Here is a 27,486-nt window from a genome sequence, read left to right as displayed (position 1 = left end):
TCACACTGTCCTCTCCAGACTTGTTCACAGAACATATAGGTTCTCATGTTATTTCCATTAATATTCTTTTTTCTGTATTGTGCTGTATATTCTTTTTTTTTTTTTTTTTTTTTTTTTGTCTTTTTGTCTTTTTCTAGGGCCGCACCTGTGACATATGGAAGTTCCCAGGCTAGGGGTCTAATCGGAGCTGTAGTTGACAGCCTCCGCCAGGCCATAGCAATGCGGGATCCAAGCCGCGTCTGTGACCTACACCACAGCTCAGGCAATGCCACTGAGCAAGGGCAGGGATCGAACCCGCAACCTCATGGTTCCTAGTCGGATTCATTAACCACACGGGAACTCCTGTGCTGTATATTCTTTGAGATCAGAAGCCCTATTTTATTCATCTCTACATTCTAATGCCTTGTGAAATCCTGGTACTAAGTAGGTGTTCTGTATATGTAGTTCCCTTAGCCCTATTCCTTATCTCAGGATAGTTGATTTATTTTCACTGATGATTTCCTGGAGGTACCTTTCAAATCATACTAGATCCACATTTTTAGATGTCTAGTGTAATTTCGTTTTTGGAATATATGGCTGCTTATATTGCTTCTAAGCTTGCATTTTTCTCCTTCGAGATAAGGAAAGGTCTTTTAAAAATGTGACTTGTAATGTCTCTGTGAACTTTCTAGGGAGCAGTGTAAACTGCTCTGAGGTGCTTGCTAAAAGGGAGTGATATACTTCAAGTCTGTTTCTCAGTCACATCTAAGCTTAGAAGCAAATGCCTTTCAAATTCATCTTTGGGGTAGCAGATGTTTTGTTGAGTGTGGAAATGATAAAACCCTTTAAACCAGTATTGTTCAGTGGAGCTCTTTGTAATAATGAACATGTTCTATATTTTCTGTCCAGCAGGGTGGGCCACCAGCTACATGTGGCTTTTGAGTACTTGAGTTTAATTGATTTAAAAAAGCCACATTTGTGGCCACTGTATTGACCAGGCAGCTATAATTAGGGCTCTGTAGAATATTTGTTGTGGATTCCAGCAATGAAGAAAGAATGGAAGAAGCAGACAGACATGAAGTTAACTCTTCTCTGTAACCACTGATTTAACAGGTTCTGTTCTTCTTTCAAGAGTTCACTCCTGCTATTCTTCTATTTTTATTTTTATATCTCTCCAAAAAGGGTCTTTCGCTCTCATTTTCAGTTCTAGAGACTTTTGCAAAGATGAATCTCAATAAAGGACTACTTCAGCCACCTTATTCATATGATTGGTCTGCTGAAATACCTTCTCTGGCTCCCAATTCTCTATCTTTAGAACCCTCTTCAATCTGCATTCAGTCGTAATGGTTTGCTTTAACTACAGTGATGTTCTGCTTTTTGTACTTCTTGCCTTTGCCTTCTCTGTCACTTAGGTTACTCTTCTGACTGTCTAAATCCTACCTAGCTCTAAGGCCTAGGTCCCAGCTCATAGTTCAAGTCATGAGCTTTAGTGATCTTTTAAATTTCTTGTCATTACTCCTTGGCAGTTATAATCCGTATATCCTTTACCACCTTTTTTGTGATGTCATATGGAAAAGTCCAAAACATTTAATTATAAATTTATGAGAATATCCAAAACATCTTCCTGTTCAAAAAATAAAATCCACTCTTTATATTTGCAGTTATAGCTTTAATTAAAAAAGAATGGTCCTATACTCTTCATAGTTTCTCCCATTATTTTGTTCTTCTAAACTGTTCTCTATAAATATTTAGTTTTTCTTTATAACTCCATGGAGGTTGTAATGGTTCCTGGGGATGGCTTTGGTGTTGAAGGTTGAAATTTTTATTGTTTGTAACTTGGAGAGTAAGTAGCTTTAAAGGCAAGAGTTCATTTGCTTATTCATTTTGCAGATACCTCTTAAGTACCTGTTAGATGGGAGGCATTATTCTAGGAGCTAGGGTTATATCAGTAAAATGAACAAAAAACTGTGATAAATTCCTGTGTGCAAAAAGTATAAATTCTAGTTGGATGTTTTATAGTATCTATCTTTTCCCCAAACCAGTGTGCTTAGATATAGTGCTTATTGTTTAAGGAAATAATAAACATTCTATTTAGTACTAAGGTATGGTCAATTACATTTATGTTATCTAAGTTGTGGAGTTAAATTCATGTTATTAATTTAAAGTCTAAAGATTCTTCCTTTTGTATCATTTGTAACAGAGTATCCTGAAGATGTAGCTCCTACTGTTGGATTTTCCAAAATTGACCTTAGACAAGGAAAGTTTGAAGTCACCATCTTTGACTTGGGAGGTGGAAAAAGAATTCGGGGAATCTGGAAGAATTACTATGCTGAGTCCTATGGGGTAATATTTGTTGTGGATTCCAGTGATGAAGAGAGAATGGAAGAGACAAAAGAAACAATGTCAGAAGTGCTAAGACACCCTAGGATATCAGGAAAGCCTATATTGGTGTAAGTACTGTTGGTGTCACTGTGAATGTAGAGGCAGCAGCATTAGCCAGTAAATAAATTTACTTAATTTATAGAATACTGAATAAGCTAAAATTGTCACACCCTCGAATATTAAAATATATGTGATTAACTGGGAGTTGTTAATCAAGACCTTATTATAATGCAATCTATAGGGATTAAGGGCAGAGGCTATATAATAAAGAAGCCTTCTAATTAGATCTTCTGGGGTTTCAAACATAAACTATTTTATTTGATAATTTGCTTTTTTCAAATTTTGCATTTTGAAAAGGTCTGTTAACAAGGCTCTAAAGTGTTTTTTTATTTTTCTCTTTTAATGACTTATATTTTGCCTTTGTCCTTTTTTTCTTGAAGAATATTGCTTGATCGTTATTTAGATGGTTTATTCTAATGCCATGTTGATTTCTCAGTTTTTACCTCTACATTTCCAAATTAAACATGTAATCTATATTGTTACCAGATTAGTCATATGCTTAGCGTCATTTTGTCTGGTTGCCTAAACATTTAAAAAAAAATTAAGTGACAAAGGGCTTTTTGCACTACCCTACCTGATAGCATTTCTGCATAGTCAACACCAGATGGTGCTATAGCTTTGAGACATAGTAAAGTGCAAGTTGTTTAAATTGCTTTTAGGATTGGAGCAAGTGGAATATGTGCTCTTGCCTTCTTGTCCCTTTGCCCTTGTTCTTGTGATTCATTGCTAATGATTAAAAAACCCCAAATAAATTATCCATGGTTAGATTAGGAATTGTAAGCAGATTTTCTCAGTAGTCTTCAGTAATAAATGAACATTTTTAAATGAGGCAATTTGGAAGCTCTGATTACAAAAAGTAAAACCTTATTGTATGTATCATTTATTGTTAAGCTTATACTGCTTAATTTTTACTCAATTAGAAAAGTTATTTGATATTATATTTAATTCTCACCTTTATTGAATCTGAAAGAAATTTTTTTGTTTCGTTTTGTTTTGTTTTTTAGGGCCACACCTGCAGCATATGGAAGTTTCCAGGCTAGAGGTTGAATGGGAGCTGCCAGCCTACACCACAGCCACAGCAGCACCAGATCCAAGCCATGTCTGCGACCCACACTACAGCTCATGGCAATGCCAGATTTGTAACCCACTGAGTGAGGCTAGGAATCGAACCTGCATCCTCGTGGGTACTAGTTGGGTTTGTTTCCAGTGAGCCACAACGGGAACTCCTGAAAGAAACTTTAATAGACATGTCTACAAAGAGTAAACTTTGTTGAACCCCTTAAGCTAAATTAATCTCTACAACTCAAAATTAAAAAAGAAACAACTCACAACTTGGGTGATTGCTCACCATTACAATTTCATAATCAATGGGATTGCACAAAGACATGAGAATTAATTACTGATCATATATGTTTATGAAATATAGACTGATTTGCCACTTGACCAATTTGCTCAAGGGAGTTTTACAATACAATAACAGAATTGTTATTAATAAGGTAAATTTTTGAGATTAATGTGCTTTAAAAATACACAAAATTTACCAAAAAGTACATATTTTTAATAAATTTAGAAGATGTGACTTATATCTGGAATATAATATACGGCACAAAGGAATCTTTCCACAGAAAAGAAAATCATGGACATGGAGAGTAGACTTGTGGTTGCCAAGGGGGAAGGGGAGGGAGTGGGATGGATTGGGAGCCTGGGGTTAATAGATGCAGACTCTTGCCTTGGGGATGGATTAGCAATGGGATCCTGCTGTGTAGCACTAGGAACTTTGTCTAATCATTTATGATAGAACATGTAATGTGAGAAAAAATAATGTATATATGTATGTGTAACTGGGTCACCAGGCTGTACAGTAGAAAAAAAAAAAAAAGATTAAAAAAATAAAAAAAAAAAAAGAAGATATGGCAAAGAATGAAGTTAAAAAAATTGTTGACCTGTCATGCAGAGGGCAACCACTGCTATTATTTTGATGAATTTTCCCGTACATATTTTCGTAAAACATGTAATGTATGCAGAGTTCATATAATACTTAAAATTTTACATCCCACCCTTTTTCTCTTCATAAATCCTTCTTGATTATCTACCCTAGCACCACATTTGGAAGTTCTCCTGTTTAGCTTTTTCTCTCTGACCTACAATTAATTTATCTTATTAATGTCACTGTCCTGATATACTTTGAATCTCTTTACTCCTCTCCATTCCCCTTGATGTTACTTCCTTTCAACCTTTCTTCACTTCTCCCGTGTTAACAGTCTCCTAACCAGTCTCCTTTTTTTTTTTTTTTTTTTTGTGGCCATGCCTGAGACAGGCAGAGGTTCTTGGGCAAGGGATCGAACCTGAGCAGTTGCTGTGAAAACACTGGATCCTTAGCCCACTGCACCACAAGAGAAATCCAGGAGCCCTTTTCCTCATTTGATATTTTTAAAATTATGAAATTTATACATGCATTAATAAGTGAAACAATGCAAAAATAGATAAACTATATAAGAGCTCTTTTTTAAGTGCAAATTTTACTTTTCCTCTGTTCCAAGTCCTTCTAGTTGCCTTCATAGCTCTACACAGGTAGGAAATTCTGTGTTATAACTGATATAATGCTTACACATAATAGGTATAGCATTGCAAAGCCTATTGGATAATAAGTGAGAGGGGCCTCCAGTAGAGCCCTCTAAGCTCAGTGCTAGGGGCTGGTGGGTGTGGAAACACAGGGGAGCCTACCTGAATTAGGAGGCAGGCTACAATGCTCCCTTTTGCTTCCTTCCTGCCCACAGTCATCTGGACCTTTCATCTGCAAAATCCAATTATGCTTCTAATTTCTTTTGCTCACCACTTGTCTGAGCCTAAACCAGTTGATTTAGGACCTACAAAGCTTCTTAGAACTCACTTCAACACCTTGGTAATTTTCTCTTTCTACCTTCTCATAATGAGCAAACAGAACAGCAACAGACATCTGAGAAGATTCATTCAACAGAAGGAAATAAGACTGTAATCACAAAATTAAAAGGTAGTGGAGCAGGACTCATTCATGCTATGGGAAGCAAAGTAGAAAACCAATAACAATAGCAGATCTTGGACACTCCAGCTCTACCTTACTTAGTTCTGCACACCAGCTTGACAGCATGTGTCAGTGCAAAGGAAGCCTCAGCCGAATTTCACTTTATGTCACAGACGTGAGGGTTCTCTTGAAAGGTCAGAATCATAGGTCACTAGGCTTCTGTGTTTTATTAGCTTGGAAGTTCTGTTTGGCAGTTCTACAGTATTCATTACTTAATCAAAATCTCTGAAATAAGTGAAAAAGTAAAAAAAAAAAAAAAAAAAAAAAAAAAAACAAACATGGGTTTAGAGAGAAGATGGAGAGTCTGGAACCTGGATTCTAAGAGCTAATGTAAATTTGTTTATGACCCTGACAAGTCACTTTACTTCTTTGGACTTAGTGGTTAAATACCTCTTCTTTATTAAAAGTAACTGTAAAATACTATAATTTTACTTGTTTGTATTCAGCTATATATTTTAATGTGAACTGTAGTATAGTTTGTACCAAGAATCCATTTCAGTAAAAAGGTAAAAAATGATTTGTACTCCTTCTAAAGAGAGTAAAAATGGATGCCGTGCAGATGTTTTGCTCTATTAGCTTGTTAAGCTGGGTATTTTTGTTTGTTTTGTGTTTTGTCTTTTAGGGCCACACCTACTGCTTTTGGAAGTTCCCAGGCTAGGGGGTGAATCTGAGCTGCAGCTGCCAGCCTACACCACAACCACAGCAACACCAGATCCAAGCCATATCTGCGACCTACACTGCAGCTCACAGCAATGCCAGATGCTTAACTCACTGACCAGGGCCAAGGATTGACCCTATGTCTTCATGGATGCTAGTCAGGTTTGTTATCACTGAGCTACAATGGGAACTCCTGTTGGTTGGTTGGTTAGTTGGTTGGTTGTTTTCTCCTTTGTATAGCCGCACCTGCAGTATATGGAAGTTCCCAGGCTAGGGGTCGAATTGGAGTTGTAGCTGCCAGCCTAACCACAGACACAGCAACGCCAGATCCAAGCTGCATCTGCATCTGCCAGCTACATCACAGCTTGCTGCAAGTGGGATCTTTTAACCCACTGAGCGAGGCTAGGGGTCAAACCTGCATCTTCATGGATACTAGTCGGATTCTTAACCTGCTGAACCACAGTGGGAACTCCTTGTTAAGTTGTTTATTACCCAGAATAGAAAGTCTTTTTCTCATGTATTTACTACAGAGATTAACTTTAACCTATACTGTGATTACATAAGTTAAGTATTGTATTACCCACCCTCATATTCCCCCCATACACACTTTTTTTTTTTTTTTTTTTTGTCTTTTCCAGGGCCGCTCCTGCGGCATATGGGAGGTTCCCAGGCTAGGGGTCCAGTCGGAGCTGTAGCCACCAGCCTATGCCACAGCCACAGCAACTCAAGATCCGAGCTGCATCTGGGACTCACACCACAGCTCATAGCAACGCTGGATCCTTCACCCACTGAGCAAGGGCAGGGATTGAACCCATAACCTCATGGTTCCTAGTCAGATTCATTAACCACTGCGCCACGACAGGAACTCCAAAATACACATTCTTGCTTTAACCATTTATAACTTAATTTTTTAATAAATCCCTAGAAAAGTAAAAAACTAGTTGTATAAATAGCACTGGCATCAGCAGTATTTAAATTTTAAGCTCAACATCCACTGTAGAAAATATTTCATTAATAATACAAGACACTGTTGATTACTTGTGGAAAGGCCTGAGCTGGGAGGTATTTTAAACATCTTGACATATTGAAATTTTCAGCTTCCCAAGGTTATACCAATGTTTCAAGAAGATACCTGCTCTTTCTACATCTCTTCTGTCTAGTATAGTCACAAAAGTAGCCCTCAGAGAGATTGTAAATTACTCTTCCTTTTTTTTGGTCAAATCTCCTAATACTTACAACAGAAATAACGCTAGAGATCCACTGAAATTTCCTCCCAGGGTAATAACAGTTCTACTTGTGTTAGCACACTTGGACTTTTGGGGTGGTGCCACTTTCTGATATACTGTTTGCTTTTCTGTGGAGTTGTATGACCTAACTTAACTTTTGGCCCGGTCTTGGAAATTAGATGCTTCACAACAAAAGCGTTAAATGTATAGGAGTTTCTCTCAGGGAGGAAAACGTAGTATCTCATATACAATCTGCGTAGATGTTATGAACATTTTAATAAAAAAGAGTATCTTGAGCCATAGGTCTTTGCACCATGGGTGGCCTCCTAGGACCTTCTGAAATCATAGACAATTCTGAGTGTGCATTTTTCTTGGGTAGATTCTAGTTCTCATCAAATTCCTAAAGGATTTCATGACCAAAAATGTTGAAAAACATGGCAGTGAGTTCTCATATTAGGAGAAACAGTAACTAGAATTTTATTATTTTTTAATATGGGATTTTTGTTTCCAACCTCCATATGCCTGCTTGACTCACCTTTCTTCTAGATAGTATTACGGGAAAATGTTAGTTTGCAAGCATTCTTTGAGTTATCTTCTTTATTATAAGTGCCCAAGAGAAGTTAATTAGGTAATGGGTTATACTAATACTGTCCTTAGAATTTGAGTCAAAGGTACTTTTACTAAGTTTGACCTTTTGATAAGAAATAGGAGAGGAGTTCCCGTCGTGGCACAGCGGAAATGAATCCGACTGGGAACTATGAGGTTGCGGGTTCAATCCCTGGCCTCGCTCAGTGTGTTAAGGATCCGCCGTTGCCATGAGCGGTGGCGTAGATTGCAGATGTGGCTTGGATCTGGTGTTGCTGTGGCTGTGGCGTAGGCTGGTGGCTACAGCTCCAATTAGACCCCTAGCCTGGGAACCTCCATATGCCACGGGTGTGGCTCTGAAAAGACAAAAAAAGATACACCCAAAAAAAAAAGAAAAGAAGTAGGAGAACCGGGTCCTTTTTAGAATTCTGGAAACTGTATGGACTACCTATGTCACATAATAACTGTGATCCCTAGTTTTAGTTGTGAGTCCCTTAATTTGCTATTTTTACCAAGTGAAACCCCCACTCACTTTATTTATAGTGCCCGTTGACTTTAGATTTCTTTTTTTTCGATGAAAACTTACCAAGCTGCCATGTTTATTAGCTTTACTTATACTGTTGACCCACCTCCGAATTTCCTTACTGAGGGCTTCCTTTTGTCTCTAATGGCATCTAGCTTCATTAATAGCAGCTATGGTTTCTGGTAGAGCTTCTCAGCTGGTTGACTTCCTGGATAATTTCCACACAGAGAGCCCATGCTTTCCCTCCCCTGCCCCAACACGCTTTATTTAATTTTTTTGTTTTATTTTATTTTATTTTTTGTCTTTTTGCCATTTCTTGGGCTGCTCCCGCGGCATGCAGAGGTTCTCAGGCTTGGGGTCCAATCGGAGCTATAGCTGCCAGCCTACACCAGAGCCACAGCAACTCGGGATCCGAGCCGCATCTGCAACCTACACCACAGCTCACGGCAACGCTGGATCGTTAACCCACTGAGCAAGGGCAGGGATCGAACCCGCAACCTCATGGTTCCTAGTTGGATTCGCTAACCACTGCGCCACGACGGGAACTCCAACACGCTTTATTTTAAAACAAAACAATGAAGGAAATCCTACTGATGGTATTGTTAGGCAGCAGGGTGTTGTATGGTGACCAGCTGTATCAGCATCAGGCCGGACCTCCTATATTTTTCAGGGTGAGTCCAGGGATGCTTCTGGCTTTTTCACAGCCTCTCCAGATCTCTCTGATCCACAGCAGAAATCAAGATCTACTTACTTTTGTGTCCACTAGGCCTTGAGTAGTTTACTTAATCTTTCTGAGCTTCTGCGTCTCCACTTGTAAATAAGGACTTTAATATTTGTGTTGTCATGTGAATAATGTGTTTAAAGCATCTAGTGCAGTGCTTTACTAGTATTCTGAGCATGTATGTGATGGTGGATGTGAATAGTTAATGTTGATAATATGCTATGTTTTGGTAAAGATGAATTAGGAGAGCCAGTTTTAAAGTGTCCTATATGAATTCAGGCTACATGAATCCTTTGATTGCAGAAAGTGATATGCCTTAGTGGATATGACTGTAAGCCCAAGTGCTCAAAGTAATTTTTATTATTGCATACTTCCCAAACCAGTAGATTCCTAATATTGTGCCTCTAATGCTTAAGAATTTTTCTTTGAAGGTAGTAAGTTTAAGAAAACTTGCTACTTTTAGTGGCTACTCTGTGTGAATAAACAAAATGTTCAACTAGTTAGTTAAATATGTTGTTTGATTAGGGTGCTTTTAAATTATAACAATGAAAATTGTATGGGATATATTGCTCTGCTATGAATCTTTCTGTGCTTAAGTCTTGCTTTAAAATCAGTATGTTCACATATTAGTGATACTAGAAAATTAATGTTTTACAAATCCATCTGGATATAATTATGAATACTAATGAATACTAAATAGTATTTGATATTCTCAGTTTTCATGGTAAAATAATTTAGGGACCGTGATAAATAAATATCAGTAAGGCACTTCATAAAAGGATATAACAGCGCTTTAGAAGGGGCAAAAGAAATGTCTGTCACCACCTGATTAGCTGAGGAGTTTATCAGTTTTTAAACTTATCTTTTTTATAATGTTCCTTAAACATTTGAAGTTGACAGATGGGAAACATCTTTTTCTCTGTTAATGCTTGATAACCGACACGGTGGAAACTCTTCAATTTCTTTATATTTTATAAATTAAAATTATTTTATAGTGTTAGTGTGTACATATATATATATTCATATTCTGGTTTTTCCTTAATCTCATTGTGCTTTCAGTTAATAATTTTGCTCCATAGTTCTTTAAGGAAAAAGAACTGTCACATAAGACTTCTTTCATTTTCCCACCACAAACTTTGCTTAGTTATCTGCCTTTATTCCTAACCTTGCCTTCCCGCCTACATATGGAAAAAGTATTTCTACTCCTATCCAGGGTCAGCTTCTCCATTCTTACTCCATATCCCACCTCTTTCAAGTACTGTATGTTATCCCTTCCCTTTCTCATATCAAGTTTCTCTCTCTGGATAATTCTCATCAGCAGAATGTGCTCTCGTGTCTCTTTAAATATTGTGGAATCCTTTGACTCTGCATCTCTCTCCACTTGTTGACTTATAATATTCTATTCACAGTTTTGGGAAGAATTGTCTCTAGTGGTTGCTGTGTTTATATCACATTCTTTCCTCAAAATATTCCATTTGTGCTTCCATCTCAACAAATTATTTCCATGTTGCCAAATATATTGTCACTTGTCTGTTCTTATTTTACCTAAAATTGACTATTTCCTCAACCTTGTTTTTCTTTAAACACTCTTGCATTATAGCATACTTTTCTTGGTTTTCTTCCTACTTCACTGATGATTCCTTTTCAGTCTCTTTTGTTAATTCATCTTCTGCTTTAAGTCTAAATTTTAGAATACCCAGGCTCTTATCTGGGCTTCCAGTTTTTTACATCTATATACTTTTGACACCTTAAATACTGTTTCTTTATTCAGATGACCCAAATCTATAGCAAGAGTTCCTACTGATACAGCTAATATGTTAGTAACTTCTACTTGGAAATTTTATGGTCATCTTAGGTTCTCTTGGCCAAAATAGAACTTCTTTTTTGTTTTGAGCAGGAAAAGGTTTATTGTAGGGCCAAGCAAGGATGGCCTGTGCTCAGAACCCAAACTGCAAAATAGAATTTCTTGATTTCCTTCTCGCCCCCAATTTTGAAACCTTCATCTCTGTTTTCTCCCATCTCAGTAAATGGTATCACGATCCAATCAGTATCCTGTAGATTCTGCCTCCTAAATCTATCACATTTTAGTCTAACTTTTTTTCCATCACTATATAGTAGTTAATTAGGTTCAAATCCCAATTCTCTATGTACAGTTGCTATGAACTGAGTCAGGTTACTTAACCTTGCTATACCTAGGTGTTCTTGTTGGTAACATTGTAAAATTATTATAACAATGTTGGGACATAGCAACAATGTACTTTATTAATCTTGAGAGTTAGTCCTATTGCTACTGCTGTCACCACAATCTCCACTCCTATCCTAGCCCAAGTCTCCATCATCTCTTACTGGGACTATTGCATTGGCCTTCTAATTGTTTTCTATACCTCTATGCTTATCTGCCCCAAATCCATTCTGACCTATTTTCCATTAAGTAGTTAAGATGATTTTTCTCAAATATAAATTATATAGCATTATTCCCAGGCCAAAAACAGTCAGAGGGCTTTTCATTCATTATGCTTGTGAAAACTTCAGACTTCAAAGCATTGCATCCAGCCCCTGCTGAACTTTCTTAACCTCATCTCTTACTTCACTGCTCTTTTCCCACTATGATAGAGCTGTACTGCTCATTCTTCTTTGAGCCAAGTAAGTTATACCCTCATACTGTTTGTTTCACATGCCTGGAATACATGCTTCCCTTGTCCTCATCATTCAGCTTTTCACTAATATTACCTTTTAGAGATGCCTACATTGATGGCCCAACCAAAATAAGTCACTCTTACAGTCTCTTATTTTTAAATCTGCCAAGAACTTAACATTGTCTGATATTGGATTTGTTGTTTACTTATCCAGTAGAATGTTAGTTCCAAAGCTCTGTTCTTATGTGAGTTCAAACTGTATTCCTAGCCCATAGTTTAGTGCCTGCTTTCACGCATAAGTGATGGAGAAACTTCTGAGAATACAGTCGCCTTTATTTTTTACTTATTTGCCAACGCTTGATCTGTAACCCACGTTACAGAATGGACCCATGTTCAGGAAAAGTGTGTTTGAACCCAGCTTTTTAGACCTTAAGCTAGATTCAGCTCCTAGTTACCAACTAGATTCTTCATTAAATACATAGTTGGGTTTTCCCAGGTGTTGACCACTGAACATGAACGATTTGATATAGCATCTAGTTTGATTTTGCTTTAATATAGCAACCTTTGAAGTCTTGTTTTATACAATTCTTAACTACCAAAATACTCTTAATGAGCCTAAAGGATTAAGTAGTTATCACTTACTAAGATTCATCTTGTTAAGGCATTGGAAGTTACAAAAATATGTAATAGAACTTGATACTTGTCTAGAAACTTAAGATCATTTATCTCATTTTCAATAGTTAACCCATGAGTTTAAAGCTAATATACCATTTTTAGTTTAATAATTGAAGATTTGTTTTATGTCACTACCTTTAGAAATTTCTATAATTCTACTGGGTAAGGGCAAAAGGGGAAAATTATAACTTAATATAACATTATTCCCAGGCCAAAAGTGATGAAAATATGTGAATGGCTCTGTGAAATGAAGAAAAATGGAAGACATTAAATTATGGGACACCCTTCATTCTAAAGCTGGAAACTTCTCTAAAATAGCTTCTTTATTTTGAGCCACAACATGGACAACACCAACAACACAATACCCTGCAAGGATTTCTTTTTTTGTATTTTACAGCTAGTCCAAATTTTTCTTTAATAGTGTTAACATATTCTTTTGTGCTATTCATTACCATTTCAATATTGTTGATGCTTTCTCCTTGTTCCTCTACTAAGTGGGATATCTGAATGAAAAGGTCCCTTAAATCCTTCATTTGGTTCTCCAAATTAACAAGTTCTTTGTGTCTCTGTTCTATCTCTGAGAGTTGTGCTTTAGTGATATTGGTTTCTGTGAGTAAGCTTTCATTAAAAACTTCCCATTTTCCTTGATGAAGCATATCATTTACTTCTTCTTCTGCCACTTCTTTTCCAGCAACTTCAAGCTGACGGAAAATAAATTTCCTGCACTTCTCTTGTTTTGCTGCTATTGTGTTGTTGTATATAAACATAGTTTGCTGAAAATGGCGGAACATCGCAGCATGCTGAGATTTAAGTATCCTTGTGATCACTGATGATGGACCATTTTCATCCTCTGACTTTTTAACTTCTTTTACTAAATCATCCAAACCTCTCTTAATGTGTTCTGCTTGGATTTTTATCTCTTTTGTAATGCTGGACTCTCTCTTAAGTAGACTAAATCTTCTCATTGAAGCCACCAGGCTTTTCTGTTGCTGCCCAAACTTTTGAACATCATCTGTCAAATTGTTAATACTCTCCTGTAGTTTTTGAATCTCATGTAAGTGTCTCTCAGCTACAGGCTCTCTTTCATAAATAACAGCTTGCTGCAGAAACACCCCTTGTTCCTCTACTTCTGTAGTTGATGCATCCTTGTCTCTAGAGAGCTCAATTTCCTTTGTTCGTTGCTTTAGTTCTTGAAGTCGGTCTTTCATCTTTCCTTCCCTCCTAAGGAGCAAAAACGATTATGTTGAACAAAGAAAAGTTTCATATTTTCTCAAAATAGCATTTGGCTTCATATAGCTATGTCTATTTTTCAGGGAAAGACCTCCTAGTTTTCTGAAAAGATGTTTAAAAAATTAGAAAAATCAGAATTTCCTCATGAAGATTACTGAAATAGGAAAAGCAATTAAAATATTCTGTAAATACTTTGCATAATGCAAGAATTCTGTGTGTTACTTTTCAGTTGAGTAAAGTAGCTGAGTCAGCAGTGATAGAGAAATAGTTGCCCCCCAAATAAGTTCTTCAGTGTCATGATACTGGCACATAATAGATATTTCTTCGTATAGGTAGGTATGTCTTATCTTTTTAGGATTAAAAGGCCACTCTTAACATTTCCTGGTTACTAAAGATATGGTTCCCAGTTAACTTGATCTATGTAATGTTAAAAAATACTCATTTTGCTAAATATGTTTAAATTCAGCTAGGAGCAGTATAGTGACAGGACAGATTCCACATAAGAGCTTTAAGCAATATAGATAATGTAGAATTTATCTTAAAATGTCTTAGGCTTCTGGATTGATAAACACATTATTTGATATAGCTTTGTTTTCTTATCCATTGCTTATAGAAATATATAGAAACATATTCTTGGTTTGATAATGCTGATTTCTCATTATTAGCATTCCTTTGCAAAGATATATGCAGACTGTCTTAGAACATTTATATCAATTCATAATAAGTGATATTTTTATAAACATGAGAATATATTTATATGAAATCTTGTTTTGGAGACACTGATAATATTGACACAGCTTGCATTGGAAGTTATTCATGGAATCAAATTGACGTACATAATTTATATATAGTGATATACATATATTGATATGCATATATATATATATATATATATATATATAATAAAGTGAATAAAAAGCAGTTTTTTGTTGACATTCTCTTGCAGCATGGTAGGTTAAGGATCTGGTATTGTCACTGTAGGGGCTCAGGTTGCTGCTGTGGTGCAGGTTCAGTCCCTGGCCCAGGAACTTCTATTGCCATGGATGCAGCCTCTCCCCCTCAAAAGAAAAAGCAATCTTTATTAATAAATACTTTATTTTTGCAGCACACCCTGACTTTAGAAAAGCATTTAAAATGCCTTTCTTAATATTTTGTAGATAGAAAAAAGCTGTTAGAGAGTTACAAATAGCTCACTGAACCACACATAGCACTATCAACTAGAAAAAAGGTTTCTAATGTTAAGCTGATATGCTGTGGGACTGAGTGTTTGATGTGTTTATGCAAATATTTTTATCAGAGATTTGGGTGTCATCAGCCACACTTATCAAACATGTTGATGGTGCAAAATTTGCAGAGATCTTTAATATGTTTAAGTACAGCGTTAGGATTTGAAGATTGAAATGGCATAGAACACTATGCTAAAATATCAAAAATACATTTAACTGGATAGATATAAAATATTATACCTTTACATCTATAAAATGGAAGTCCCTTGAGTTCATAGCAAGTGGTTATGAAGATCACTGCAGATTTTAGTTAATTCTAAGCTTTCAATCAGAACTATTAGTTTATTTATTGCACTTTCATGAATAATAGTGTGACGCCTAGATTGATGAAAAAAGGTATTTGTTCCGCTGGACTCTGTGCTAGTTAAAGCAAGTGGGAGAGGGACTGTGTTAAGTTTTTAGTCTGAGATTCTGAGATGAAAATTCATAGATTGGGAATTTTCACACTATCATGGAAAGGATGATATTGGAAGGCCATAGTATTGGAAAGAAATGGAAATGATTTGTTCTGAAAAAGAGAAGGTGTAGAGAATATCTACAACTCTTTTCTAAAATGTATAGGTCTGTATATATGAGAGGGATTAGACTTGGCATAACTCCAGAGGGCAGTGGGTAGAAATTACACGGAGTGAGGTTTGATTTCGTGTAAAGACTTTTCACACAAGTAGTGGTCTCTGGAGATGGAATGAACTGCTTCATGAGATAAAAACCTTGCCATCTCTGGAGATATTTAAGATGTTCTGGAATGATGACCCAGCCAAGGGTAGTATGAAAATGGTGCCTATATTACATAAAAGTTAAATGAAAGTTCTGATAATACTTCTTTGGTTAAGAACTGATATTCTGTCAAATAATTTTTGAAGCTTACTATATGCAGAGTTTTAATGCTGTAATGTATATTCAGTAATACCTGTCCTTGAGTAATTACTATCTGAGAGGAGATGGAAAATATACAGTTGATAAATGAGATAAATTTAGGTCTTGATAGATCAGTCAGGCAGGGCCTCTCTAAGGAACTATTTGAGCTGGAAGACCTAAATGTTGGGAAGATGAAGAGCCAAGGAAGTGTATCCTGAGTTTTGGAGAAGGGGTGCCAGGGCAATGAATGGGACTGGTATGTTTTAAGGGCAAAATTAATGCCTATGTAGACAGAAATTAATATGAGCAGTAACAATGAAGGAATGAAGTCAGGATGGTAGGCAGGGAACAGATCACAAAGGGTCTTGTGAGTCAAAGTAAGAATTTAGATTTTATTGTAGATGCAGTGGATGACAAGGATAGCTAGGGTATTGATCTAAGATTTATGTTTTTAAAAGATGACTGCATAGAGAAACGCTTCCTGACATCCAAGAGAGGCTTGGATAATGAAACTATATGGGATAAATGAGAACCATTTAGGATATATTTTGGAAGCAGTAGCAATGGGACTTATGGTGGGTTTTAGCCTTTTAGCAGCTCTTAAACCACCATCACTTCTTGAAACGCTTTCAACTGTTTCTCCTGGCCTTGCCCTTGCCTCCTTGGCCCTTCCTTCATCATTTTATCCTCCCTGGTTTCTCTCATCTTTTCCACCTCTGAATACTGGAATGCTTCCATGCAGTCCTCTTTTTATTCACCATTGTTTTCCAGTCTCATGGCATTAAATGCTGTCCGTTAGCTCATGACTCAAAGTTACATTCAAGTCTAGACTGCTCTCATGACACTTGTCTACTCGGCAGTGCCATTTGAATGTCTGTGTCTAAAATAAGCTCCTGATCTTCCTCCCAACTGCAAACTGCTGTGCCATCTCAGGACATGGCACTGCTTCCAGTCTCTTCTTCCAGGTCACCTGACCAAAAACTTTGGAGTCATTCTTGACTATTCTGTTTTGTCCTCCTCCCTTACACACCTTATATTCAAACTAATAGCAAATCTTGTCAGTCTCTTCTTCAGTGTACATCAGGAATTCCTTCCCTGGTTTAAGTCACCACTCTTTCTCACCTGGGTTATTGCAGTAGTCTCCTACATGGTCTCCTTGTTTCTTCCTTTGTAGTCCCTTTTCCTTTGCCCCTTGAGTCTTTTCTTAACACAGAAACCAGCATTAAAATAGAATTCAAGTCTTGTCACTCCTGTGACTAATGATCTCGCAGAGGAAAAACTAGAGCCCATGAGGTCTTGTGTGACTTCTCCATCCTTCCTTTTGCCTCCTACAACTCTCCTTCCCTCTATTTCAACCACTGGGCTCCTTGCTATTCCTCACACAAATCACGCAGGATCCTGCCTTAGGGCTTTGGCACTTGGTGTTTTCTCTGGAATGCTCTTCCCCATCTTATTCCCCCAACTCCTTTCAATCCTACTAAAATGACACCTTCTCAGCAAGGCTATCCTTACCCTATTTAGAACTGCAGCCACTCTTCCCAGCTTTATTTTTCTTCTGAGCACTTGTCATTATATTTTACTTATTTATCTTACTTCATTGTCTGCTATCTCCCCCAAATATAAGCTCCATGAGAGCAAGGATCTTTATTCCACGAGGATCTATCAACATTGTACAGCAACTATATATCAGTAAAACTTTAAAAAATGGAAAAAAAAAAAAGCAGCAATATAGACTGCAGACTTTGGGTATTAGGAAAATATGTCAGTATAAAACAGTTATTGATCCATGTGTTAGGCATAACTTCCAAGAATGTATTTATTGGCTTGTGTCAGGAAATAAGCAAAATAGAGGAAATGTATGTAATAGTATGTGAGCATACTGATTTTAAGTCCTTTAGTAAAATGAAAACAAAGTGATTTTTTTTTGTCTTTTTTTTTTTTTTTTTTTTTTGCCTTTTCTAGGGCCACTTCCTGCGGCATATGGAGGTTCGCAGACTAGGGGTCTAACAGAGCTGTAGCTGCTGGCCTACCTCACAGCCACAGCAACGCGGGATTCAAGCCACATCTGCGACCTACACCACAGCTCATGGCAACAATGGATCCTTCACCCACTGAGCAAGGCCAGGGATTGAACCCGAAACCTCATGGTTCCTAGTTGGATTCGTTAACCACTGTGCCACGATGGGAACTCCAAAAACAAAATGATTTTAATTAAGAAAGATTTCAGTACTAGAGCAACCAATTAAATGTGCAGAAAGTTTGGTATTCTCATTTTTTATAATTTTACACCTTTTAAACTATAATAAACAAATTAATTTATGTGTACATATAATTTAATATAATTAAGTTACTTATAATTAATTACAGTTAATTATGATTAGCTTATTATAATCCTTAATATAAAAATTCATATTTTAAGAACATAAATAGTAAAGATTTTTAGCTTTATAAACTAGGTTGGAATTTCTTGTGAGTTTCAGATATTCAGCTTATGAGAAATTCTACTTGGTCCCATTTTATCAGCCAAGATATGCTTGATTATGCCACAGTAATATCCAGTCACCAACCATTGGTGGATTACAACCACAAAGATGTATTTCTCCTTATAGTTCATGTCCATGTTGGCTAAGCAGGGGCTCTGGTTCCCATCTTGGTCCCTCAGAGACCTAAGTTCCACTGTTCTGAATGTGGTAGGTATAAGGCAGGTGGAAATACTGGAGAATCTCTCATGGACATTAAAATGCTGTAACCCTGAAATGGCATGTGTCACTTTCCGTTACAATTCTTCGATGAACTGAAGGAGGGCGGTAGTGATGTGTAGTTATCATCTGTTCTCCAAAGCAGAGGTGAACCGGCTGTCCTTCATATCAGTTGAATATCATAATTTGATTCCACAAAGAACTTAGAAGTTACCTATTCCATTTCTCATTTTTCTTATGGGAAAGTTGAATATCAGAAAAGTTAAACGTTTTACCTAGAACTTAACAGTAGCACTGGTATAATAAGGCAAACTTCCTGACTGTTAGACCTGTGCATATTTAAATTATTTTATAAATATTTGATGTTTATGCTGGTACAGATTTTTCAGGACATCTAAAAACATTGGGAAGTTATTGTAGAAATTTTTTTTTTCCTTTTTTTAGGGCTGTACACACAGCATATGGAGGTTCCCAGGCTAGGGGTCAAATCAGAACTACAGCTGCCAACCTACGCCACATCTGACCTGCATCTTCGACCTATGGCACAGCTCACTGGCAACACCAGATCCTTAACCTACTGAGCGAGGCCAGGGATGGAACCTGCAACCTTATGGTTACTAGTTGAATTTGTTTCCGCTGAGCCACAATGGGAACTCCTGTAAAAACTTTTTCTCACTGTAACAACTTTGGAAAAGCAGAATTACCATCCATGATTTATTATATGCCTCTGCTAAAAACTAACCTTCTTTCCAGAATAGAGGGAGTAATTACTGAAGTTGGTTAGCTTTATGATTTATCTTAAATAGCTCCATACCATTTTTTGTTTGGTTTAATGTTTATCATTTCCTTATCTATATGTTCTCTTTGATATTACCCTGTTGATGCTGAAAATAAATTCCTCCCCAAAGTGTTTAAGATGTTATTTTGCTTTTGATATAGCCATAAGCTTTTTCCCCCCTCCTCTCTCCCTCTATGTCCCTCTCTCCTTCCTTCTTGCCTTCTTTATTTTTCTTTCTCTTTTTTTTCCCCTTACATGATCTAAGCAAAGCTTTTCCCTTAAAAATTTTTTGAATGTGATTTTTATTTTCCTCATTAATACAGATTCAGTTTAAGAATTTGAGCCACTTCAAGGCTTATAAATGTAAATGGCTAGCCCCTGCCTTCCCCCCTCATTCCATTTTCAGTTCCTCATTCCCAAAAGCAGTTATTTTCAGCTCCTTAGCTATATGCTGCCTTTAAACTCCGTGTTTCTCAGTAATTTGCTTATGTAGATGTTCTCGCTTTTTCAGTTTTAAATATTATATTTAATCTTTGCTGTGAAAAACATGGGTTTAACTTTCTTTACACCTCCATCCTTCCCTCAGTTTTTCCCTCTCATTGTAATTGTATCACTTTTTTTGGTTATAGTCAATGTTATGTGTTTATATTATTATGATAGCCCAACTATTGTATATACCAGAATCAAATAAGGTACTAGGGTTGTATTTTCTTTCTCAATAAATTTTTTCATTGTATCTAGGCTTTTTCAATGGATAGAGATAGGAGATATATATTTTTGTTTTAACAGAGCCTTTCACTGATGTATTTAAACATATGCAGGAAGTGCCCAAAACATAAATGTATGTAATCTGATGATTTTTTCACAAAGCGAACAGACCCATGTAACCACTGTACAGATCAAGAACCTTGTAACTTTTAAATATTTCTTCAAATCACTAATTACCTAATTTTTTTTCACTTGGCTTCATTCTATACTTATGCATCACTAATTCATTCTAAAACTCTTAATTTAACTGGTTATTATCTTAATATATATAAGCATAGTAGGTATTCTTTTTATCTCATTTCATTTTTTCATTTTTTGAGGTTTCGTGAACCCTCCAGTGTGACCTTGATTTGAGGGCATACCATAGCTTCCTTTCAAAATATAGATGTGGTGATAACTTACATTTCTGAAAATGTTTTTGTGCTATCCTTACACCTGATGTATTTTCTGCAGATATAATTCTGACTTGGAAATTGTGTTCCCTTAGAATTTTGAAAATTTTGCTGTGTTTTTTCTTTCTTTTTTTTTTTTTTTTTTTTTTTTTTGGCTGCCCCTGTGACACGTAGAAGTTCCTGGGCCGGGGATTGAATCCATGTTATAGCAACGACTGGAGCTGCTATGGTGTCAATGCTAGATCCTTAACCCACTGTGCCACAAGGGAGTTCCTGCTGTGTTTTCTTTTAACTTCCTTTTACCCTTGAGAAATCTGCCATCTGATTCCTGATATTTTGTGTAAGATTTTTGTTAGTTTTTATTTTTAATTTCCTTCCATGTGACTCTTTGCCTTCTCTCTTTATTCCTTGTGTTTTGAGATTTCACAGTAATGGGACCTGGAAAGGTCTTTTGGCTCCTTCCAGTTTTGAGATTCATGTACTTAAACAGTTTCATTGGGGGGGTACTCTAATTTTTAAAAGAACTTCGTGTTTTTTTATTTGCATTCTTTTCTTTGAAATTCCCCCTTATTTGGATGTTGACTTTCTTAACTATTTTCTTAACTGCTAATTTTCTTAGTATCTGAAAGGTAAAGTGACTTAACAGAGATCACACAACTAAAAGGTGGCACAACCTGCATTCAGATGTAAGTCTACTTGATTGACCTCTGTTATTTTTCTTTATTCCATAGTGAGTAGAAATAGATTATCTGGGAGTTCCTGTCATGGCTCAGCAGAAACGAATCTGACTAGCATCCATGAAGACACAGGTTCAATCCCTGGCCTTGCTTAGTGGGTTAAGGATCCGGCATTGCCGTGAGCTGTGTTGTAGGTTGCAGATGCAGCTTGGATCTGACGTTGCTTTGGCTGTGGCATAGGCCAGCAGCTACAGCTCAGATTAGACCCTAGCCTGGGAACCTCCATATGCTGCAGGTGCAGCCCTAAGAAGACAAAGAAAAGAAATAGAGTATCTTAGTGAAACATTACTACCAATGAAGTTGATCTGTATCAAATATTGTATTGTTAATATAAATACTATGCTCAAGAGAAAAAAGTTCTTACTGGAGTTAATATAGCATATCAGATCTAAAATAAGTATGTTATGAAATAATTATGCTAGCAGCTGTATTAGGACTTCTAATATAATCATAATAAATTAAGCACTTTACAGTTTGGAAAAAGAAAAAGAATTACTTCTGATCTCATCCATCTGAATTACAGAAAATCTCTTAAGAAATTTTGAATGCTACCCTTGGTACCATGAAAAATTGGGATTCTTGTATTTTCTTCTGCTATACCTTATAGTCATAGGCTAGAGAAGGCAGATGGGAAATTTGGTTTACTGCATTATTATTGTGCAGGGATTTCAGTTTCCTATGCTTGTACTAACCTATTACTATGAATTCTTACAACTGCAATGTATATAGCAGACAGGATGTTTATTGCACTACTGACTTGTATTCCTCATAACGTGGGAAAAAGAAAAGAGTGACATTATTGGAGACTCAGATGAGAAAGGGGGAAGTATCAAAACAAAACAGGTTTTTATTTTTTTATTCGTGAGAATTAAATCTTATGCTAACAATTTTTTTTAATTTATTCTTTTTTTTTTAAATTTTTTTAGGGCCACACCCACAGCATATGGAAGTTTCCAGGCTAGGGGTCAAATCAGAGCTATAGCCAGTGGCCTACACCACAGCCACAGCAACACTGGTTCCAAGCCGCATCTGCAACCTACACAATAGCTCTGGTGTAGAATGCCAGATCCTTAACCCACTGAGCAAGGCCAGGGATTGAACCTGCGTCCTAATGGATACTTGTCAGATTCGTTTCCGCTGAGCCAGGGCGGGAACTCCTAATGCTAACAATTTTTAAATTTCGCAATTCTGGAGTTCCAGTCGTGTCGCACCGGAAACAAATCCAACTAGGAACCATCAGGTTGTGGGTTCGATGCCTGGCCTCCTGGTGGGTTAAGGATCTGGCGTTGCCATAGGCTGTGGTGTAGGTCACAGACATGGCTCGGATCTGGTGTCACTGTGGCTGTGGCATAGACCGGGGGTTACAGCTCCAATTAGACCCCTAGCCTGGGAACCTCCATATGCCCTGGGTGTGGCCCTAAAAAGACAAAAAAAAAAAAATCATAATTCTCTAAAACTAGTGTCTCTAACTTTGTCTTTAGTTGCATGGCTTGGAACAAATCCTAAAACAACCCCCTCTAATATTTTTATGATTAGTTAGTTCTTTCTTTTTTGTTTTAATTAGAAATAAATGATCAATGTTGTCAAAGCCTTTTTCTCAAGCATCATAGTTTAAAAATTTTTGAAAGAACTAGAATATTTCAAATTGACATTGTAGCACACTATACTTCTACAAAGTGCTTTTGAGAAGGTAAATTTTACTGTCACTGATTTTGAAAATAAAGATATTTGACTCTGATCTTTATAAAGGTAATCTTATCCTGGGTTTCTGTGTTCTTGGAACAGTTTCCTGAAGGAGTACCACTTTCATATTTGAATAAAAGATACTTTAAGGAACACTTCAAAATATATTGCTGTGTATTTTATGTTCATTAATCTTAATAAATTTAATAGCAAAAAACTATTCCGAATCTCTTTTTTTCCTATAGATCTCCATGCTACTGATGTTAAGGGAAAAACACAGATTGTATTCATCTTACTATATGGATTCTGTGTCTTCATTTATTTCTTTTGAACATAAAATATATGTTCAAGATCCTTTTACATTATTAGGTTATTTCTGACTTCTTGAAAATAGATTCCTTTGTTTATTGTGGCCACCAACTATCTTTCCTCCTGGTGGGCAAATGTATTTTGTAAATTTCGTCAGCAGTTTATCTTCAATGGGGAATTATATAAAAATACCCTGAGTACCCTGCCTTTTGGATATGGTCTTAGCCCTATTTTTGTGGTTGCCACTAGTAGGGCCCCATGAAATTTGCCCATCGTAGTCTAGGTACTATAAATAGAGTTATCTCCATATCCATGGGGATTGGTTCCAATGCCCCTTCAGATACCAAAATTCATGTATGCTTAGGCCTCTTTTATAAAATGATACAGTATTTGGATATAACTTAACATACATCCCCCTATATACTTTTACTTTAAAAGTATATTTTAAATCATCTCTAGATTACTTAATGTAAATGCTATAAATGGTTGTAAATAAGATATAAATGCTTTGTCAATAGTTGGTGGCAATTTCAAGTTTTGCTTTTTGGGGCTTTCAGGATGTTTTCCTGAATATTTTCAATCTATGGTTGCTTGAATCCAGGGATGTGTAACCTGCAGATGCAGAGGGCTGACTGTATCTTTCTGTAGTGATTTTTATAGCTCAGGTCATGTAAGTATGGGCCTGATTTTTCTGTAGTGATTTTGTCGCCTGAGTGAATACCTCACTTCCTGCTTTACTCTTGGACAAGCCAACACAGGTTTTCCTATTTCTGCATACAGGCTATGTTCTATTTTTTCTGGTTCATTACTTCCTTTAGAAAACTCAATTTTAGTTCCCAATTATGTACAAACCCTAAACCCCAGCCTCTGAGATAAAAGTATTTGCTTCTAGTAGCCCATGGAATTAGCTTTAATTTCTGTTCTGAATGTGTTCACTCTTCACTTCTGGCACCTGGAAATTTCGCTTTCTTACTCTAAATGTAATAAGGTAGTTTTAAGATTGGTCCTTTTTCCCCCTTAAGATTATATCAAACACGTCTCGCATTTCTAGCGAGAGAGAGAGAGAGAGAGAGAGAGAGAGAGAGAGAGAGAGAGGAATTTCTTTATCTGTGCATCCTCATTGAAAGTCATAGGTGATTATCTTTACGGAGTTTACAATTCAGAATGTTCCCTAACTCCTTATATTCATTAAGGAATTGACGTAATGTAGGTACTCTGGTAACACTTACATGCTATACATAAATTGCATTTTCCAGTAGTTGTATACTCATTACTGCACGTATAACTATTTCCAATTTAATTGTTTAATCTTATGTCTTCATAAATTATAAGCAAAGTGAGATATATGAGCATATTAGAATTTAAAAATTGGAAGAGACAAAGTTCATGAAGGCATGAAATATTAAGTTCATAGTTGTAAAATCATTTGATTGCTTAGGTAAGAGAAATTGATGAGACTACCATTTTATGCAATCTTTTCGGTACATGAAAGTTATTTTCTTAATATCAGAAAAGATCAAATATGAGTCATCTTTCAGCATGTTTAACTTACTGCTTTGCTATATGTTTTGTTTTGTTTTTTTCTTTTTAGGGCTGTACCCGAGGCATATGGAAGTTCCCAGGCTAGGGGTCCAATGGGAGCTGTAGCCGCTGGCTATACTGGCTACACCACAGCCATAGCAATGCGGGATCCCAGCCATGTCTGCAACCTACAACATAGCTCATAGCAATGCCAGATCCTTAACCCATTGATCCATGCTGGGGATTGAACCCACGTCCTTACGGATGCTAGTTGGGTTCGTTAACCACTGAGCCACAATGGGAACTCCTGCTATATGGTTTTGAATTCTGTTAATAGCTGACTATATCTTTGAGCTTTAACATGATATTTGCAAAAAGAAAGAACACTGATTTATAGATATGATAATCAAGCTTGACAATTTGTTCTGAGAAATACCAAAGTAAACTTGTATGACTCAAATAAAAGTTTCTCCACCCTATTACAGACAGGGAACATTTCTAGGAACAGAAATATGAATTAAAATTATCTAGTGCTTTAAAAAATATGCCCTGGGATAGGTATTTTATAGATTGATATTTTAAAGAAATTTCTTTTTATAGTTACTATGTAGATTAAATATTTCAAGAAATGTAGCCAGTTTTTATTTAACATAAAATGGAATATTCTTTTGCTTTTGTGTATGAAGACAGCTTTCAACATTTCCATAATTCAAGGTGAAATTAGCAGTTACTGGAATATTCACCTTTTTAGCCACTTAAATGAGGAAAACTAAAAAAAACTACTGCAAATTATGTAAATTCTAAGTTTAAATTATATGACTTTTTTTTAATAATTCAGCCTTTCATTTCTTTTTAAATTCTTTTTACTTAGGGTAATTAAGTTAACCATTAGATTAACTTGTTTAATGTAACAATAAGACCATTTTTGTTTAAATATTAAGACTCATAATTCTGAACACTCAATTCTCTGATTAAAGTAAGCTGTACAGATATAAAATGATATGTATATTAAATTTAAACCTGTATAGCCACAAAGACAATTTGTTGTAGATATTACATAGCCAACTTTCAAGTCTACCCTTAAAATATTTATTAATTGTAATTCTTATTTTAATTTGAATTGGGTTATATGTTAAAATCTAACATGATAACAATTGTGAAATAACTTGGAAGACATAAAAAACAAACATGTTTTGGTTAAGCCTTTATATATTGATTAATTTTGAAAGTGTATGTGTTTCATTTAAATGATGCTGACTTAAATTTTTTAAATTATCAAATCAAATATAAAGTGTGTATTCATTTTTATAATTTAAATACTTGAAATACATTAGCTGAAACATTTAAAAGTGAGTACTTTGATATTTTATTTTACAGTAGTCCTTTTACAAAAGATTATTTTTTAAGTTCCTCAGATTAATTTTAAAGAACCTGGAAAACAACAATGAAGAAATTAATTAAGATCTTTTAGAAAATTATCTCAAATTTTTAGAGGTTACACATATGTGTCAAACTGGGCATAAACTTTTCAGAATTAAATGGAAAAGTGTTCTGTAAAGCAAGCACAGTATGACTAATTTATATAGTCTGTTTATAGAGGAAAGAATTTTAAGTTTGTTATTGTAGCATCTAACTTTGTTGTGTTTCCAAAATGAAAAGATACTTTTTAAAAGAAACTTAAAATAAAAAGTTGATTTTTATTATAGTGGTCTATTTCCAGGAACTCTAAACCCAAATCTCATTCAGCATATCAGTAGTATATATGAACAGATCAGCCACATGTAGCCTGGTCCAAATCTGAGCAAAACAATAACTTTAATTATCTGTTGAGCTCTCTTTATGTCACAGATTTCAGTCCCTGGATGTCTCACAGTTAAAAGTACAAAAAAGAATGGTTTGTTTACCTTTGTCTTGTTCCTCTTGTTGCTTTTCCACTTACGCAGTTGGAGTCCTGCCTTTGAGAGAAAACCTGAGTATCATCTGTAACATTAATGTTTTATTAAGATTATTTAAATCTCTGTCTTCTAGTTCACAGGCTAATTTCTGTATGATTTTCATTTAGGTAACTTAATTGAAAGCCACATGTTGAAGTCAAATAAGTTAAAGTCGTCCTTTTGCTGTTAATATCAAATGAGAACAAATTGCTTACCTCACACCTGGAGAATCTGGTTCTGCTTGTTAGCTGCTTATTCTTTAGATTAAACAAAGATTGTTTTCCTTGGAGCTAGTTGGTAGCAGGCAGTCCTTATTAAGCTGCTTGCAATGGAATACTTAGCACAGGCTCTGTAATTTCAATCCTATAATATATATATAATACATTACTCACAAAAAAAGAGTGTTCATAATTTTTTTTCTTTAGGTATGAAAACTTTGGAACAAATAGGAATGGAAAGAACCTTGGGCAAAGGCTTTTTGCTTAATTTACTTTAAAATGATTGAATTCTACTCTATTTTAGGGAATTCCAAGGGCTTAAAAAATTACCTCAAAAAATTACCAAATTTCAGAACTACAACAGCCAGAAAAGAGTTCATGTCTGTAAACCTTCTACCTTATCTTTTCTTTTTACTATGTGTGCTGTTTTTATTAATTTTTTTAATTTTCTTTTGATTCTTTCATAGTTTTCCATATGGAAAATATTGTGCATTGCTGTATATAAGTTATGCTGTTTATTACATTAATGTAACAATTCAGAATTCATTCTTTGTAGGGAAAATCGGAA

The 27,486-nt window shown here is 35.8% G+C and overlaps 2 protein-coding genes across 7 annotated transcripts in view; one reads left to right on the top strand and one right to left on the bottom strand.

Annotated features, from left to right (window-relative positions):
- The window catches only part of ARL13B (ADP ribosylation factor like GTPase 13B), an 81,188-nt gene that overhangs the window by 25,453 nt on the left and 28,249 nt on the right, over positions 1–27,486 (top strand). For all 6 annotated transcript variants that reach the window (XM_021070734.1, XM_021070732.1, XM_021070733.1 and 3 more), the window contains one exon: positions 2,180–2,429. In XM_021070734.1, coding sequence (XP_020926393.1) covers positions 2,180–2,429 — 250 coding nt within the window. The remainder of the gene's footprint in view (positions 1–2,179; positions 2,430–27,486) is intronic.
- On the bottom strand, positions 12,829–26,944 carry STX19 (syntaxin 19). The gene is made up of 2 exons (XM_003358873.4): positions 26,671–26,944; positions 12,829–13,726 (listed from the first exon to the last, which is right to left on the bottom strand). Exon 2 carries the CDS (start codon positions 13,711–13,713, stop codon positions 12,829–12,831), a length of 885 nt encoding a protein of 294 aa, XP_003358921.1. The 5' UTR covers positions 13,714–13,726; positions 26,671–26,944.

The sequence above is a fragment of the Sus scrofa genome, chromosome 13, assembly GCF_000003025.6.
Source record: "Sus scrofa isolate TJ Tabasco breed Duroc chromosome 13, Sscrofa11.1, whole genome shotgun sequence".
Classification (NCBI taxonomy): Eukaryota; Metazoa; Chordata; class Mammalia; order Artiodactyla; family Suidae; genus Sus; species Sus scrofa.
Note: the sequence above shows the minus strand (reverse complement) of the source record. Positions and strands in the feature narration are given on the sequence as shown.